General features: G+C 33.9%; 1 protein-coding gene across 1 annotated transcript; it reads right to left on the minus strand.

Annotated features, from left to right (window-relative positions):
• Positions 1-6,343: 6,343 nt before the first annotated feature.
• On the minus strand, positions 6,344-7,875 carry LOC103863882. The gene is made up of 4 exons (XM_033289326.1): positions 7,343-7,875; positions 7,118-7,236; positions 6,929-7,047; positions 6,344-6,844 (listed from the first exon to the last, which is right to left on the minus strand). The coding sequence occupies exons 1-4, from the start codon at positions 7,873-7,875 to the stop codon at positions 6,344-6,346; spliced, it is 1,272 nt and encodes a 423-aa protein (XP_033145217.1).
• Positions 7,876-17,918: the final 10,043 nt, after the last annotated feature.

Consider the following 17,918-nt stretch of genomic DNA (forward strand, 5'->3'; position numbering starts at 1 on the left):
TATAAGTAGATTAAATTATTACAAGTTTTTCTAATTAATGTTTGGAATTTTCTTTTAATAAAGGATAAAAGAACAAATTTACAGTCTTATTCAAAGTTTCATTACCTTCTTCTGCGATCAACCCTCGTGTCTATTTCTTCTGTCACACCATTTACTTGTTTCTACCATTTTTTTTGGTTTTTGTACAATCTTTACGGATCTTATATAAAAGCAATGAGGATTTTTTTGGATCAAAAATTGAACAGACTCTCTTAAGATTTTTCAGATTATTGGTAATTAGATTTCATATTTACTCGGTGCGTTTTTCAGTTATGCCGCTTACGCGGATATAGATCAGGTCACCGCATAACGCCACCGATCACAAGCCGTTCACCACGGTGAGTCTCCAACCACCGTATTAACAGACGAGCATTGCACTACGCGACATCGTGTGCGTCACATGTGGTTTTCATTATTTTACTTTTCTTGATAAAATGTTAAATTTATTATACCAAGTTTTCATTTTTTTATAGAAGCACGAAAAATTAGTAGCTGAATTGCAGAAATTAAAACTAAACAGAGCACTTAAAACAAAAATGCAGTTTCGATTACAAAGAAGAAAAGTCTTTGATAAGAACCCGAGGTAGCGTAGCTTCGATGGCCCAAAGGAGAAGTGTGAGCGGACTGAGCCCTTGGTTGCCGCAAGCTCCCAGAGAAAAAAACACCCTCAAATCTTGACGCACATGGTAATGACCTATGGCTTCCGAGAAACCTAATCATTAACACGACCACAAATAAACACATCACAGAGCCGAAAACCTGTTCAACATCGCCTCACCGGCAACACGAGGAGGAGTCCATAGATAGACAGTGCCATAAAAATATTATAAGAATCATTGCTTACAAAGAAATTTTAGTTGTCTTAAATTTTATTTTATCAGATATATGAGAGATTTGACAGATTTTTGGCAGAAACAGAAAAAACAATCACATGCGTGTATCGATCGATCATCGATGATTAAAGCATATTTATGACGACATAGTTTCTCAATAGAGATACAGTCCGCCATGCAAGTTTGTTATGACGAAAGCATACTTATGATAGACGTGACAAAATATTTTGCAAATGCGTTATGAATACGGCATATATACAGTATAGACTTCTTCCAACAGAAAAATGATATTGAAGATCTAAAAATGGACATAGATCTTTATATGTGGATAATCTAATATTTCTGGAAAATTGAAACAAAAAATTATTCTGACAAATTGATAGAGATCTAATAGAGCTGATCAGACATTCTGAAGGGAAATGCCACGCTTGGTATTTGGCAAATGCAACAGCTAATATAAAGGCACACTAGATATTATTGAGTCACAAACCATAAGCTTGCAGAACATATACTTGGTGGATGGTTCAGAGACTCTTACATCACAACTTAGTGGTTGTGGATGGGTTTAAAAAGATATGTATGGTCAAACAAAACCTATGGGTAGACATAATCAAATAAAAAGAGAGACATCTCTCCATTCATAGCTAGAAACATTTATATGGGCAATGGAAAGTATGCTTGTTTGAATTTGGAACAAACTACAAAGCATTGACCACAATGATTAGGGACCCGGGGCGGGACATGCTTTTCTACATACAATACAAGAAAACAATCATATTTCCGAATGAATTCCTGAATAAGAAAAATCCATCGGGAATTCCTGAGGAAATCACGACAAAATTCTGACGAAACTAAAAAAAAATATTTTCATAGAACATCCGTCGGGAATTCCTGATAAATTCTCGACCGAAAAAGAATTGAATTTCATTGAAAATCAGAAGGGAATTCCCGACGGATTGCCGATAGAAACAAAAAAAAATTGACTTCTGTCGGGACCCTTGGGAAATCCAAGGGAAATCAATTTAAAGTCATGAAAATATAATAATTTAGGGGTTAACGGTCTTAAAAAAGTTATCAGGTCATATGATTAGTACAAAAACAAATTTAGACAAAGTAAACATTCAATATACTTTTTTCAAAATAACATCACCTAAAGGTAACTCGGTTGAATCCTGAATCAAGGCAATATTATGTATATATAATTAATGAAATTCATCAATAATGTTTTTTTTTAAATTATCTTAAAGTGTTTTTTGATAGTGTATGGTGATAATAATATGACGTACTAGGATACTCTTGATAGTTTTTTTCATTTTTCTTGACCCTAAACCACGATCCGTCAGGAATCCTTGAGGAACTCTGGACAGATTATGTAGGGAAACGAAAAAATTAACTTCTGTCAGGAATCTGTGCTGAATTCCTGATGGATTTCCGAGGGAAACAAAAAAAAAGACTTCCGTCTGGAATCTATGGGAAATTCCTGATGGATTCCAATGGAAACCAAAAAGGATTGACTTCCGTCGAGAATCAGATTTCTGACAACCAAGTCCCGACAGACGATTTCGCCGTAAGTCAATTTTTTTTTTTGTAGTGATATTTGAAGGAGATAGCGGCACTACAAAAAAGATTTTACTCCTTCAATATCCTCTACATACCACAAACATAAAATGAAATTGCTAATTCTTTAGCTAGAACTGCAAGATCTTTTCATAGAAAAATATTTTTGTTGGTTGTTCTATTCAAGTCTAGCTTCTCAGACCACCTCTTGTTTGAATAATAGAATAATTTTTATGTTAAAATGAACTATTTTACATCAAACATGATAAGTTCACTATGTATAGTTAGAAGAGGTTGTTTAAGTAAGAAAATGTTTAGTGTTAGGGTCAAAATCTGTCTTATAGACATCAATGACTAGAACCACCAGACTAAGTATCATTTACGAAGATGACCTGGAAATATTGAGAGATAAATTCCACATATATCGTGCCAACTTTAACTACGATGCATTAAAACAAACTTCTTTACCTTTCCCCAAATATTAAACAACGTAATTTCTTTCTTAAAAAAAACATTCAAAAATCATTCGTTCGGAGTACTTTTAAGAGAAAACTAAAAACTAAACAATGTCATGAAACAAACTTCCGTAAAACTACGTACCGTCAGAAATTTTTACGGAACATCTTTCGTAAAACAAAACAAAATAGTTTTTACTATATAGCGTACGTAAAAATAACTTCAGAATGTTTTAAGGAAACAACTTTCGTGAAACAAAACAAAACAGTTTTTATGAGATAACTTCCTTAAAACTAACTTTAGAAAGTTTTTATGAAATATCTTTCATAAAAAAAAACGAAACGGTTTTACAAATAAACTTCCGTGACATTAGCTTTGGAAAGTTTTGACAGAACGTATTTTGTAAACATAAAACAAACATTTTTACGAAATAACTCTGTAAAATCAATGATAGTTCCACGATTTACGAAAAAACTCTTCCTGAAACTGTATGAAAACATATGAAACTATCAACAGAGAACGGGAAAGACGGGAGAAGAATTGGGAGTGGCTTCTCGTCTACTCACTCCCTCTCTCGTCCTCCTCATCGCCGAGTTACCGGTTCCTCATCGCCTACTCACTCCTCTCTCCTCCTATATACCCATCGCCCACATCTTCCCGAGCTCCCGAAAAGTCATCGCCCACTTCCCGAACATCGAAGACTCGTCGTCCACTTCCTCGAGAGATGAGTCATATCCCACACTCTCTCTCCCTCCATTCGTTATCGCCCACTTCTCGGGAAGAGCATTTTTGCCCACTTCTCTCCCAAGAAGTCATCGCTCATCCATTCATTAACTCATAGTCATCTCATACTGCTCCGAACATTGTGCTCTCTCTGTATTTTGTCTAAAACGTTTTTTTGTTTCATCGCAAACAACGAGATTCTTGAGAAAATCGTAAAAACGCTTAAATAATAAAATGGTTCGAAATGGCATAAAACACGAAAATGGCCCGTTACTATTTAATCTGAAAAAAAGACTAATAACCATTCGGAAAACAAGAGAAAGAAATAGAAATGGGTATGAAGGGTGACCAGAAAACAGCGAGGAATAATGCATTCCATAACGTTTCTAAAAAAATCACCATTCACAAGGAATAATAATTCCCTCTCATTCTCTTTCATATCTTTTTTTGTAGAGAATTAAAGAACAAAATTATTCCTTGTTAAATTTGATAAGGAAGAACCATTCCTTTTCATTCCTGATATTTTGTTCTCGTACATTCTTTTTTTATTCGTTTATCTTGTTTCTCGAATGGTCACCAATCAGATCCAAAGAATGTACATGAAAAAAATAGTAGGAATGAAAAATAATGATTGTTCCTTCTCAAATTTAACAAGCAATAATTTTGTTCTTTAATTCTCTAAAAAAAAGAATGGTAAGGAACGAGAAAGAAAAGATATTTCTTATGAATGGTGATTTTTTTAAAAATATTAGGGAATGCATTATTTTTCGTTGTTCTTTGGTCATCATTTATACTAAATCTCTGGCGGTCTATTTTCTTGGAGAGGAATAGGAAAAGAACGAGAAAAATGGTGATTTTTGAAAGAGATAAAATTAAACTTGGAGATAAGGAAATATCGGAGGGATATGGAAAGAGGATAGATACAAATCTGCTGACAAATGGTAAGAAGACCGACTTTAGATGAGTATGTAAACAAGACCGAAACAAAAGAAGGAAGGGGCAGAAAATTAATTAGCTAAACTCCCTACAACTTGGAATCTTAGGCTTTTCGTTTTTCTTTTGTTTTACGCACTAGCTCCGACTCGCATAGGAAATTTAGAATTAGGTGGTTAGATTATCGGGACTTAAGAAGCTTTAGTGCCTTTGTGTACCTAAATATATGTAATCTCAATTTAGAATCTTAGGCTTTTCGTTTTTCTATTGTTTTAATCACATATATTTTTCCTAACTACTTGTTGTTGGCTATTTCAGAAAATCCGGTTCCCCAAAGAAATAACAATTTCTTTTATAAATTTTGGTTGTACGAGTTTTTTTTTTCTTTTTTGAAAAAATAACAGACATAAATCAATTAGATATTCGAATCTATCCAAGAAACGGATGTTGTACGAGTTTTTGGCTCCCACATTTAGATGCATTATCTTGTTTATTTTCTAAATTTATTGGTCTATTTGGAATAGTTTCTCTTAAAATGTCGAAGACTAATTCAATGCAGGAAAAACAAAGTTAAATACTTAAAACAAATTTAGTCCCTGATTAAATATATTAAATTAGGGGAAAACATAATTTTAGTTGGTGAATATCCCAGTCTTGAACCACTGCAAGAATACGACATAAAAAGTGACCGTATTTCTGACGAGAGTGAAAGTCTCATGCAAAAAATTAATGAACCAATTCATTTTGTGTGTATCTTCTTTCAAGAAAACACGGTTTGACAAGTCATGCTTCCAGATGATGCTCGATTACGTTCATCCATTTTTTGTTGTTGTTGAAAATGTAATATTTCCTACGTTCCATTAAATTTGTAATTTTAGTATTTTCACACATTTTGAAAATAAAGTCAATACTAACAATAACCCTAACTAATGCATAGTTTATAATAAAATTGTTATATGTAGTTATTGTCTTAATTAAAATATGGATAAAATAAGTAAAAAGCTATAAAGATACATCAAACACACACAAAAATATTATCTTTGAAATTTCCAAAACTACAACCTTCATGAAACGGAAACAGTATTATATATATATAAAAAAAAAGAGTACGACAAAGTGAATTTTAAAATCCTAAGAGTTTGTTCTGTGAAACCGAAGAAGCGTAATAGTAATTGTGCTAAACTAGAACATTAAAAAGCATAAAAAATTTAAAGAACATTAGAAAGCACTAGTGTCTCGTAATCTCTTCCTATCTTGTGACTTGTGAGTGCACTTGAAATTTCAGTGTCTTGTGTCTGAACAGAGATAATACCATTTCTGATTTCTTTGGTGATGGGGTTGGAGACTACAGTCAAAGAGGAGAATGGCTCTAAGTGCCTCTGACTGTTTCTCTCCCTCCAAATCCAGTTTATAACTGTTTGAAACGTCATTTTTACAAGAATGAAAGTTTTTTTTGTCACCAATTTAAACAGATTCATGTAGACCTGTGTTTAAAATGGCGCATGACGCACCAAGGCGAGACAGTCCGAGCCTTGCGCCTTATGCCATGGCGCAAAATGATGCTCGCCATGAAGAACATATTTGTTATGTCTTGGTTTGTCTTGTATTGGAGTAGAAAAGTAAAAAACACTTATGCAATGATTGTTTCACGTAGGAGACACTTAATTTAAATAAGATGCAAGCTTTATTATTTGAAGATAGTTAAACCAAAACAAAATTATTCAAACCAAAAACCCAAAAAACAAAGTCTCAAATGTAGAAACCAAAAGCTAATATCATAATAAATAACTTAAAACCAATACCTAAAATTCATCTTCAGAAACACCAATATTCTCATCTTCATCATCGTACTCAACATCCTCATACCCAAGGTCATCTTCATCTAAATCTTCTTCCAACTCATCTTCCTCATCAACCAATGTCATAACAAGCGCATATGGTATGTAACATTGCTTCTGGTTTGAGCTAGCAATACCTTTTTCTTTATCTGTTTTAGATGAACTTGCACGTTTTGCTCCAGCTCCTCTAGTAGAATAGCTGGGTTCTTCAACACCCATAGCTTGGTTCACAACATTCCATGACAAATCATCATCTCCCCACACCAAATCATCATTATCAGATGAATCTCCATCCATTCTTCCAATCAACCACTCATTGCTGTCATCAATTTCATCCAAAAGAATAGGATCTCTGGTGACACACACACTTCTTAAGCTTCTGCGTTTTAGAGTTCTGTTATACTTCACAAAAACCATGTTGTTCAGCCAATGTTGTGCTAGCCGATTTCTCTTCTTCGTATGAAGCTGTTACAAATCAAGTTTAAAACTTATAAGTTAAAAAAAAAAATCACCTAAAAATATACAATAAAGGTGATTAAAAAGACTTACAAGTTGGAAATCACTGCAATTTCTTTCACAACCAGTAGCACTACAAGTCATACTAAGGATCTTAACAGCAAAGCTTCTGAGATTTGGAGCAGAAGATCCATAACAAGACCACCATTCAGCTATTAAAATAAAAATATTGTTTGTATTTATTTAGATCAATTATCTAAAAGTAATTCAAATTTGTGTTACCTGGTGCTTTGATATCTTTTTGCCTAATGGCCATGTCGTGGCCGAAGATACCAGTAGCATCCTTGAAAGCATCCAACTCTGTCATTATCTTGTCTTGAGTCTTTGTATCTGGAACCAACCTATTAATGCAATATAAACAAAACTATCATCTGAAAATGGTGTACCAACCTATTAATACAAAACAAAAACACAATTTAAAAGACCAACCTAGTAATGCAATTGTACAAGCCCCCTTCCACTTCGGCGCAATGTACATCATCGTGATATTTGTAATGGATTGAAGGGTTTAGGAAATACCCAGCAGCATGCAAAGGATGGTGAAGCTGACACTGCCACCTTTTGTCAATGATCTCAAAGGCTTTTTCGTACTTCTCTTTATTCCAGTTTAAATCCCTTGCGATTGTCTCTTTTGCACTGTCCATGGCTGCATAAATGTATCCCATAGCTGGTTTTTTCTCTCCATTTTTCTCTCCATCAACCATCCTAAGTACTTTGACAAGAGGAGTCATAAGCTTCAGAGCACGTCGAATATTATTCCAAAAACTCGCTTGCATAAGATACTGTCTAACTTTTCTTGCTCCAGCTTCTTTGGGCCATTTAGACTCACTCCATTCAGCAGAATTCACCATATCCCTTAAAGGTTTCTGCTGTTTGAGAAACTGAGTCATGGTTATGCAATCTTTGGCATTCATCCTGCTATCTCGTCTTCCTTCATCTGCTTGTGTCTGATTAACTCCTTTCTCACATGTAGTGGACATAAATTACAAGCTTTGGCATTCCTATGATCCCCTCTCAAGTGTTGCTTGAGACGTGAAATTCCAGCGTTGAAATCTTTCTTACAGAAGATACACTTCCAAGAGTTGGAGTTGTTATTCAACATGATTCCATATTTTCTTCCTGGATTAACTTCACGACGTGTAACACTAGCCCCAGCCTCAGACATTAAAACTGTGATCAAAGGAGAACAAAACAAAGTAAATTACATGTAAAGAGCTTGAGACAAAAACCAGACTAATCATAAGTTATGATCCATAACTAGACTGTGATCACTGACCAAAGATGAGACAGAATGAAGACAAAAAAGAGAACAAAAAAAAGAAAGTGTAGAGAGTAAAAAACTAATCGTGTGCTGTTAACTCCGACGAAATCAACCGCAGTACGTTCTAATCTGTGACAAAGGAACACAAGAATCTATAAGAAGAATAAGCACAAACAAGATTGGAAAGAGTAGAGACTAGAGAGTTCTAACCTTAAGCAAAAAACCTTGAGATCTATGTTTATGTTTATGTTTAGTTACGTAACTTATGTTTTATAAAGCTAGGGCTTTCATTATTACTTAGACGTTTAAGTTTTCCGACGCTTAAGGTTTAGACGGCTAAGGTTTAATTATTAATTAAGGTCTGGTTTCATACCTGGTTTAGATACGGTTTACATATAGTCTTCATGGCACGCCTTTTGCTCGCCTTGGATATGCTCGCCTTCTGGCCTAGGCGCCTCCATGGAGCGCGCCTTACGGAACCCACCCTCGCCTAGGAGGTACATGGCGATGGAGCCATCGCCTGAGTTCGCCTCACGCCATGGCGCAAAAGGCGAGCGCCATTTTAAACACAGATGTAGACTTTGCAAACCAAACTGTTAGTTCCGCATCCATAGAGACAACAAATGACGGTTGCTTCTTTACACTACGTGCGAGATTGTCCGCATTTGAGTTATGTATCCGTGGTATATGAATGAGCTCAGGACTATTGAAACTTCTCTTCAAGATCTGCAAATTCTGGCTATTCTTCTGGTTCCAAAACTATCTTCACCAACTGAGAACAATCATTTGCAAATGTAAAATTAAACTGCCTTATGTTCCTCATGCATTCCATTGCCAAAATGAGAGCTTCCATCTCCAAGTGAAGTGGCGACTAAGTCGCTCTTGTATTTTTCGCTCCGTTAAACCATCAAAACCTTCCAGTGTGCTATATCACCCTTGTCCCGAGTAGGTTTCCTGGATTTTCCATGATCCATCCGTAAAGCACCGTCTACCTGGGATAAACAGTACTGTTGCTTCTACTGGTAGTCGAGTTTGGTCGATTCCCTGTGTAAGTGAAACATGTGCCTCAACCCAAAGTAATGATTTTGTTTCTGCCAATTTGAGTGTATCTCTAGGATCAATATCCAAATTGCTAAATACTTTGTTGTTTCTTCCTTTCCATATGTACCATAAGATCAATGCAAATTGATGATCTTCCAATTTCGGAAAAATTCTCCAAAATAAATGATCCATGTTGCAGAGAGGGATTGAGTGGGAAAGATGTTTGGATTCAATGGAATTCGTGAGACTTCCCAAACCTGAACTGCTGGTGGACTTTCAAAAACACATGATTTATGGATTCCTCAGGTGCTCCACATTGTGCACAAATTGTATCCCATTGTATTCCACCAAATTGTGCCACTGCCCTCGTTAGCTTTTTTGTTACCGTTTTTGGTATGCGAAAACAAGATATTAAATGATTTGTCAAATCAGTTACCAATGATTTTATAATCCCTCCCTTTCTCCCCTTGATGAAAAACTTGAAAGTCCATCCATTTACTCTATTATTTATAATGTTCTTGAATAAAACCAAAAAAATTAAGTTTTGATCCTCCCAAATATTTGGAGATTCCAAATATGATTTCATCCCTCCTAAATTATGTATCTCTAAAATATCATATAGTTCATATTTGATGGGTTCTTCAATCTTGTGACCGAATTTAGTCGAAGATTTTTCAGAATTTATTTGTTGACCCGGCCCATGAGCTTTCTCTGGATGTATCATAAACAGAGCTTCTCATACTTCATCCTTAGTTGCTAACTTGATTAACCGCTGATTTATCTGGGGGGTGATGGTAGGTGTAATATCTTCTAGAAAACCTTAAAATTCTGAGAGAGAAGTTATCTGAAACAAATCATCAAAATAATCCACTGCAACCTTTTCTACACCTTTTCTTCTATTATCCAGTTTCCATCATCAGTATCATAGAGCCCCACAATCCTATTACGAGCACGTAAATGTTTTGTTATGGCATGGTAAAATTTGGTATTAAGATCCCCTGATGTATACCACATATTACAATTTTTCTGTTGCCAAAAATTGTCCTCGTTTTTATATGCTTCATGTAACTTCCTAGATACTTCCAGTATGTCTTCCTGAGTTCTGTTGTTATTTGTTTGTACTTTTTCCAATGCTTTTTGAAGCTCATTGGTTCTCTCCTTTCCATATGGTGGACTATTCTTCCACCATGCAGCGATCTCATGGCGACAATATATAATTTTTGATATAAAATCTGAATTCTCTGCTATCGATTCACCCAACCTCTCTCAGTTGATTCCAAAAAAAAATCTTGTCCAATCCATCTTTTAACGAACCGAAATTTTCCCCGTCGTCTTGGTACTTTATTCTCAAGATAAGCACTTTATTTTGTATAAGAACATGAAAAAGCGCATGCCAATCTTCATTTGCTAATGCTCGGTACAAACGACATCTAACAGTTACTTTATTTCTTCTTCCTTGCCAAGACATTTGATTTTCCCGGGCTGGGAATTCCAGAAGTCAAGTATATCGGATCATATTATTGAAAGATAGAAACGATATTGCACTCTGTAAAGCGCCACCTTCTTATTTGTTATTTCCAGTAATCTTATTCAAATCTCCAATAATAAACCACAGGTCTGATCTTGCAATGACATATCTCGTTAAACGTTCCCATACTTGGTCCTTCAATTTTTGAACCGGTTCTCCGTATACAAATGTCATGAACATATTTTCCCCAATTGCGACTGTTTGCACATCAATCATCTGGTTCCTTGAGTATAAGACTTTAAACTGATACTCATTATTAAAATATAAAGCTAATCCCCCACCCATCCCGTTTAGATCCACCGTAACCAGATTATCAAAACCGCAGTGAGAATAAAATCCTTGAACAAAGGCAGAATATTTCTTTCTTTTTCATAAGAATAAAAAATATCAGGTTTATGTTTGTAATATATCTCTCTGAGATAATTCATTGTACGTTTACTTCTAATACCTCCATAATTCCAACTTATAACTCTCATAAAAATTCCATAGAAGAACGGAGTCAAGTTTAGTGTATCTGTTACGCATAATTTTATTTAAATAAGTGTATATTATTTATATTAATTAATTTTTTAAAAATATTAATAAAACTATAACGACTATTTTAAATAGTTTTTTTAATTTAAGCATTCAAAAAATTAGATAAAAAATTTCTGAAAAAATCATTTTTGCCTTTTACATGTGTACAAGTCTAATTTTATTTCTTTGCATATTATTCTATTGTATCTCACCACAAAAATCACATTTTCCCGTTACAATCGTAAAATCATGTTTTTCCATCAAAATCGCAAAATCACAATTCCTGAAAATCGCATAATCTTGTTTCGTTTTCCCGCCAAAGTACACAATTATGTTTTTCCGCCAAACCCGCAAATTTATTTTTCCCCTCCAAAACTGAAAAATCATATTTTCTCATCAAAACCACAAAATTATGTTTTTCTGTATGTACACAATCACATTTCCCGTTAAAACAACAAATTATGGTTTTCCACCAAAACCGTAAATTACATTATCTATTGGATTAGCGCTCCTATTCAAAATTCCAAACACACAAATCTCTCTATGCTCTCTCTTGAAACCGAAAGAGATGTATACATGTACATATATAATTATGTTTTGTCTTGGTGTTTGCTTCTTTAGATCGATTTAGGTTTTGTAAGTTGTATGTTTTCGCTTTTGATTCTGGAAAAAGATATTATTTGGTTTAAGATTAGCTCAAGATTTTTGGAGTTTATAAGGGGAGAAAAGACTCAGAAGTTTGATAATATTTAGGAAGTTATTGTGTACAAATGTACACCAAACCTATATAAATTTCCATGTTTATCAAAATAAGGGATGTCCACATGTGAAAATTTTATTTTCGTAAATTTCCATACAACATGAATGTAATCTGATGTGGATTTTTAAAATAAAGTTTATACATTAATGAAGTAAAATTAATATTGTGTAACCCAACATGTCTCGCACATATGTGTACATATAGGGGTTCCCAAGTTTGAGAAAGTGATAAAAACCAATTTTAAAACTCGGTGAATAAGTGTACATGATAAAAAAGTGTACATGTGCATTGTAAAACAATGTATTTGTGGATCTCAAAATCACATTTTTTTTCCACCAAACCTGCAAAAACAGGTTTTCCTACCAAAACAACAAAATCATGTTTTCTTGTCAAAATCGCAAAATCAGATTTCCCCGCCATATCCACTAAACTTGATTTTCTCGTCAAAACAACCAAATCATTTTTTGTCAAAATCACAAATTCACGTTTTTGGTCAAAACTGTAACATCACGTTTTTCCGCCAAAACCACAAATCATGTTTTCTCATCAAATTCACAAAATTATGTTTTCTTGCCAAAACCGTAAAATCATATATTTGACTAAAACCACAAAACATGTTTTCTAGCAAAAAAAACCGCAAAATAAAATTTCTCGTCACAGCCGCAAAATCGAGATTTTGAGGGAAAACATGTTTTTTCAGGTTTCGCATAAATTTTTGATTTTGCAGTTTAATCGAAAAAAACCTGATTTTGTGGTTTTGACGGAAAATGTGATTTTGTGATTTTGGTGGAAAAACAAGATTTTGTAGTTTTAGTAGGGGAGTTTGTTTTGACGGAAAACTGATTTGGCGAAAAAATTTGATTTTATTGGTTTTGACAAGAAAACCTTATTTACGGTTTGGCGGTTTTGTCGACCAAGAAATTTGTGGTTAATCAGAGTTTTGTAATTAGTTAACTCTTAGTTAGATTTAAATTTTGTAGGTTGGGTTGGTCACCATGGTTAAGAAGTTGCAAGGAGAGAAAAATGTGTTGGAAAAAGCAAAAGTGTGTTAGACCCTATGTTGGAAAAAGCAAAAGTGTGTTAGACCCTGTTCTTTTTATGGTTGTTGCATCAGCTATTAGCGATCGTAGGTGTCTTCTTGCGCAAGTATGTGAAGACTGACGCCAGAAGCTGCACGTCTCCGATCAAAAGTTGTTGAAGCTAGAATATTTACTGTCGCTATTTTTAACAGTGACAGTAACAATATCTGTAATCCTTGTGAAAATTAAACACATCGGCACCTTAATTATTCTCCACCATTTTTTCCTTCTTTCAAGTTTCATTTTTGATCGCTGGTGGTGATCGGAGCAACACTGTACTGAACATGGTCTTCGTAGTGGAAAGCGTCGTAGAAGATAAATAGTAATGTAAAAGTGACGTAGAATATAAATCTATCACTAAAAGATCATGTTTAATGTGAGGGAGTTAAATAGCACAATGAAAAATTTTCCTCCATATCATCCTAGCCGACATGTGGGTTCTAAACTATCATGTGAGAAAAAAGAAGAATATATGAAAAACTCTAAAAAGTTTATAAGAAAGAGATAAAATAAAAAGTTATACCTTCAAGCTTTCTCATGATGGATAAAGGTTGAAAACTGAGTTAGCACACGATGAAAGCATACTTGTATGAAAGGTATACACAAAACATATATGATGACCAAAAAATGATAGCAATATGTTTCAGCTATGTCAGCTTGTATATGGACCACGAGATGAACAATTGTGAAACAAAATAGGTACAAATTCATTTCATTACATGTGTGATTTAAAAATATGACGTGTTCTCTCACTACTTGTGTGTTTTTAAATACTTAAGTTTTCAAATATTAATGGATGTGTTAGTCTTGGTCTACGAGCTGAGCTACTAACTTAAGTCATCAAGTATCACAGTAGCACAAGAATATTCAGATCAATCAAGTTAAGCCGGATGATATTTGACAAGATAATGAGAAAGGAAAGAGAGATCATGTGGGATAAATTTTAAATTTTGAAAAAACTTCTATTTCTGAGATTATGGAAGGTGTGCCAAATATTTAGAGAATCATGGGTTAATGTTCTTAAAAGGAAATCATTGCTTCTAGATAAACCCACACATCTCTCTGTCTCATTCTCTTTATCTCCTAAACACAAAGCTTCTCAAGAAAAGAAAACTCTCTCAAGAAAATCATAAATCATCTTCCCAAATCAAGACTCAATCCGTTGTTGCATCTCTTCCACCACTGATACCCCTGGTCGATTATTCCACTGATAAAGATGAGGAACCAACAACTCCGCAAGTCAAAGTGTCTCAAAACCATCAAGAGCTCAGATCTGAAGTGTTTGCTACTACGACATATGAGAAAATTGGCTTTGAGTCTGATGCTGAATCAGATCCGGAAGAAAAAGATAGTCTGATCATACTGACGCATTTGATCAGGCCATCAAGCAAATCTCATATGAAGTTGCAAACTCCGAGGATAATACTGAACAAATCAGAAAGGAACGAGGAAAGAAACCTGCAGTAGCTTCTGATGAACACTCTAACGAGAAGGTTGATTATGAACGATGGAATTATAAGAGGTTCAAGAGGTAGAGGTTGAAAATGTGGAGCTTATGACTGACGTCCATAAGAAGGCCAACAGAGAAAAAATGAAAGGCTAAATCCACGCTCTAGAGGAAAAACCCAAAAAGGAAGAAGTCAACAAGAAAATCAACAAATTTAGGAAAAATGATTGCTGGTTACATGAAGTATTGACCATAACATGACTAACCATGCAAACTAAACAAATGTATATTTAGCTACAGAAAGTATATATTATGCATGACAACATCCCTCAACTTTATGATGTTATGTAGTTAACATCACGAGTTTAATTTCATTCATCCAAAGAATGATGTGTATTTCAGAGACCGTTAAAATCTCTCGTTTCATCAATTCAAATGTGATGTACCTGACGGTAATTTACTTAAATTAGATATTGACACGTGTTTTAAAAGCGTAAACATATTTTTAACAAAATATAATTTACAAAATCAATATCTTTTATAAATTTTCATAAGTAGTTTTTTAACATTATTATTTTAGTGTATCTGAAAACAATATAATTATATTATTTTTATTTATATTAAATATAAAAGTTATATAAGATATTATTTAATTTATTTAATTTATTTATTTTAATTATTTTAATCAGTTTTGGTATGAATTTTTAATAAAATTTATTTAATTCATTTGATTAAATATATACTTATTTGATATAATATATTATAAAACTTCTTTGATGTCAATTTATTGACTCTAACATTTTATTTGTTTAATATAAAATTATTAAGTTAATTAATTATTTTATATATTTTTTCATAAACAAAAATTTCATTCATTTAAACTTAGTAAACCTTTTATATTAGATTCTTATTCTTTGATTATTTTTATTCTTAAAATTATATAATTTATGATTATATACGCAAGATTATGTTTGGTTTAAGTTGACATCAAATAAGCTTTAAGCAAATGAAATGTTAGAGTTAGTAAATTGACAGCAAATAAGTTTTATAATTAAAATAAATATCAAAGAAATATATATCACACAATTAATCAAACAAATTATAAAAACTTTTAGTAAAAGTTCATAACAAAACAGATTAAAATAATTAAAAACAAAACAGATTAATAAAAATAAAAACAATAGAATTATATAGTTTTAAAAGACACTAAAATAAAAAAATTTAAACACTAAAATAAAAATGTTCAAACATTAAACAGATTAATATAAATAAAATAATACAATTATATAGTTTTAAAGTAAACTAAAATAAAAATGTCAAAACACTACTTATAAAAAAATGTTAAAACATATTGATTTTGTAATTAGATTTTGTTAAAAATATTCTTACGCTTTTAAAATGTGGGTCAAAGTCTAATTTTAGTTAAGTTATAGTCGGGTCGGTCATATTTTAATTTGTTGAAACAAGATATTTAAATGATCTCTAACATCCGCATCAGTTTTTGGATGAATGAAATTAAACTCGTAATGTTAACTATATAACATCATAAGGTTGAGGAATGTTGTCATGCATAACATATAATTTGTGTGGCTAGGTATAAATTAATTTAGTTTGCATGGTTAGTCATGTGATGACCAATACATCTTTGTAGCTAGCAATTATTTTTCCACAAATTTATTAGATACAATGACTCAGACTTCTAGTTCATAGACTGCATCAGGAAGATCATCTGTAACGTAACCTCGAAAATCTGCAAATAACGATCTCATGGCTGAACAAAGGTATGCGGTGTTCTCATCTCGAGAGATCATAGCTGAACAAGTGATAGACCTAAACGCAGAATATACATGGGGTGAGCTTGAGTTGATTAAGAAAAGGCAACTGGAGAAGATCGTGACAGGTCTTGTAGGGTCCATGCTGGAAGTCATCAGAGAATTTTATGCAGGGTTACCTAGTGAACTGACCAATACCTCGAACGATAAAGTGTAAGTCCTTGTCAGAAACCTCAAGTTTGGGCTTTCTCCTGCTTGATTAATCAGTATATGAATCTCGAACAACTACTGATGATGAGATAGAAGCTGGTCAAGTACTTGATGCACTCTTGAGTGATGATTTGGTAGATTTCCTGACAGAAGGGACTTTAAGCATGAAAAATCTAAGGACTCTATCTCTCTCTCCATGCAAGACTGCTTTGGTTACCATATCTCCATACAACTGGCTTCCATTCTCTCACAAGCATCATATTACAAGATGTATCATTGGGTCCAAGTTGATGTAGGGCAACGGATTAATAATCAAATCTTGAATCTAGATGTGCCACAAAAAGAATGTGGGAAGAAGGATACACGATGGTTGGCATTTCCTAGGATCATCTTTGGGATTCTCCGGAGTCAACATCAACTGAAGAAGAAGCCAAAGGAGAAGAAAGATGCACGACTCGGTGAAGAATATCTCTCCAAGAAAGAGGCAGAGTTAGAAGTTGATGAAAAAGCAGAGCGAGAAGCTGAACATAAGTCATAGCAAGTATCTCAGAAGAGGCCCAAAAAGAAGAGCAAGTCAGGCACTACAACTTCATCAAAAACAACCTTCACTAGTCATGCATCAAGCTCTGCTTCCGCTAAGGCTCATGTCTCTTTTGCATCAGCAAGATAATCAGATCAACATTCGGTGCCGCACAAGGTGTTCCAAATGCAGCAGGAAAGTTCCATCTCATTCAATTGGGAACTGCTGGTGCCCCATGATAAATCATTGGTGTGGAAGAAGCCCAGTTTGCACTTGAAGAAGCAACAGATGCCATTCGTCAGATCGGAGTAGCAGTGGAGACTTTGACAAGCGTGGCGGCACAAATTGCTCACATGATGAACCCAAGTAAGTCTTCTATCTAGTTCACATAAGGTTATAATCTTTGATGTTTTAACTTTATGTGCATGGGGAGATGGGAATGAAAACCCGCGAAGGACAACTAGAGATGCAAACCAGGGAACGTAGTTTATGGGAGAAAAAAATTTCTATTTTCTTTCTGATGTAGAGCCTAAAGTTTTGGGGGAATGAAAGAGAACGAAAAACAAGTTTTTTGTGAGAAAAAACACATATGGCTTGACACATATATTCTCTCAAACTCATAAACATGTATGTATCGACCAATTTGGCTTTTCTAATGCACATATTTTTAGAATATAATGTTAGCTCCAGGAAAGGAGCTGGTTCAATGCAAAACAGAGCATATGCTACATGACTCGCTCGGTATGTGAGATACCGGTTCAAAGTGGTTATGAGCTGATGACGTGGAGACATCGGCTTAGAAGATCTTTGCTGTGGTGATAAGCTTGAGAAGATCTGCTGTTAGCTTAATATTAGGAGATGAGAATATTATGTAACAGAGTATATAACT

The sequence above is a fragment of the Brassica rapa genome, chromosome A04 (assembly GCF_000309985.2).
Source record: "Brassica rapa cultivar Chiifu-401-42 chromosome A04, CAAS_Brap_v3.01, whole genome shotgun sequence".
NCBI classification, from domain to species: Eukaryota; Viridiplantae; Streptophyta; class Magnoliopsida; order Brassicales; family Brassicaceae; genus Brassica; species Brassica rapa.

Excerpts from the sequence above, each read along its gene's own strand:
- LOC103863882 (XM_033289326.1), bottom strand. The coding sequence starts at position 7,875 with ATGTCCACTACATGTGAGAAAGGAGTTAATCAGACACAAGCAGATGAA. Across the intron at positions 7,048-7,117 it reads AAAAGATATCAAAGCACCAG|CTGAATGGTGGTCTTGTTAT; the intron begins GTAACACAAATT and ends TTATTTTAATAG. Across the intron at positions 6,845-6,928 it reads ATTGCAGTGATTTCCAACTT|CTTCATACGAAGAAGAGAAA; the intron begins GTAAGTCTTTTT and ends GATTTGTAACAG.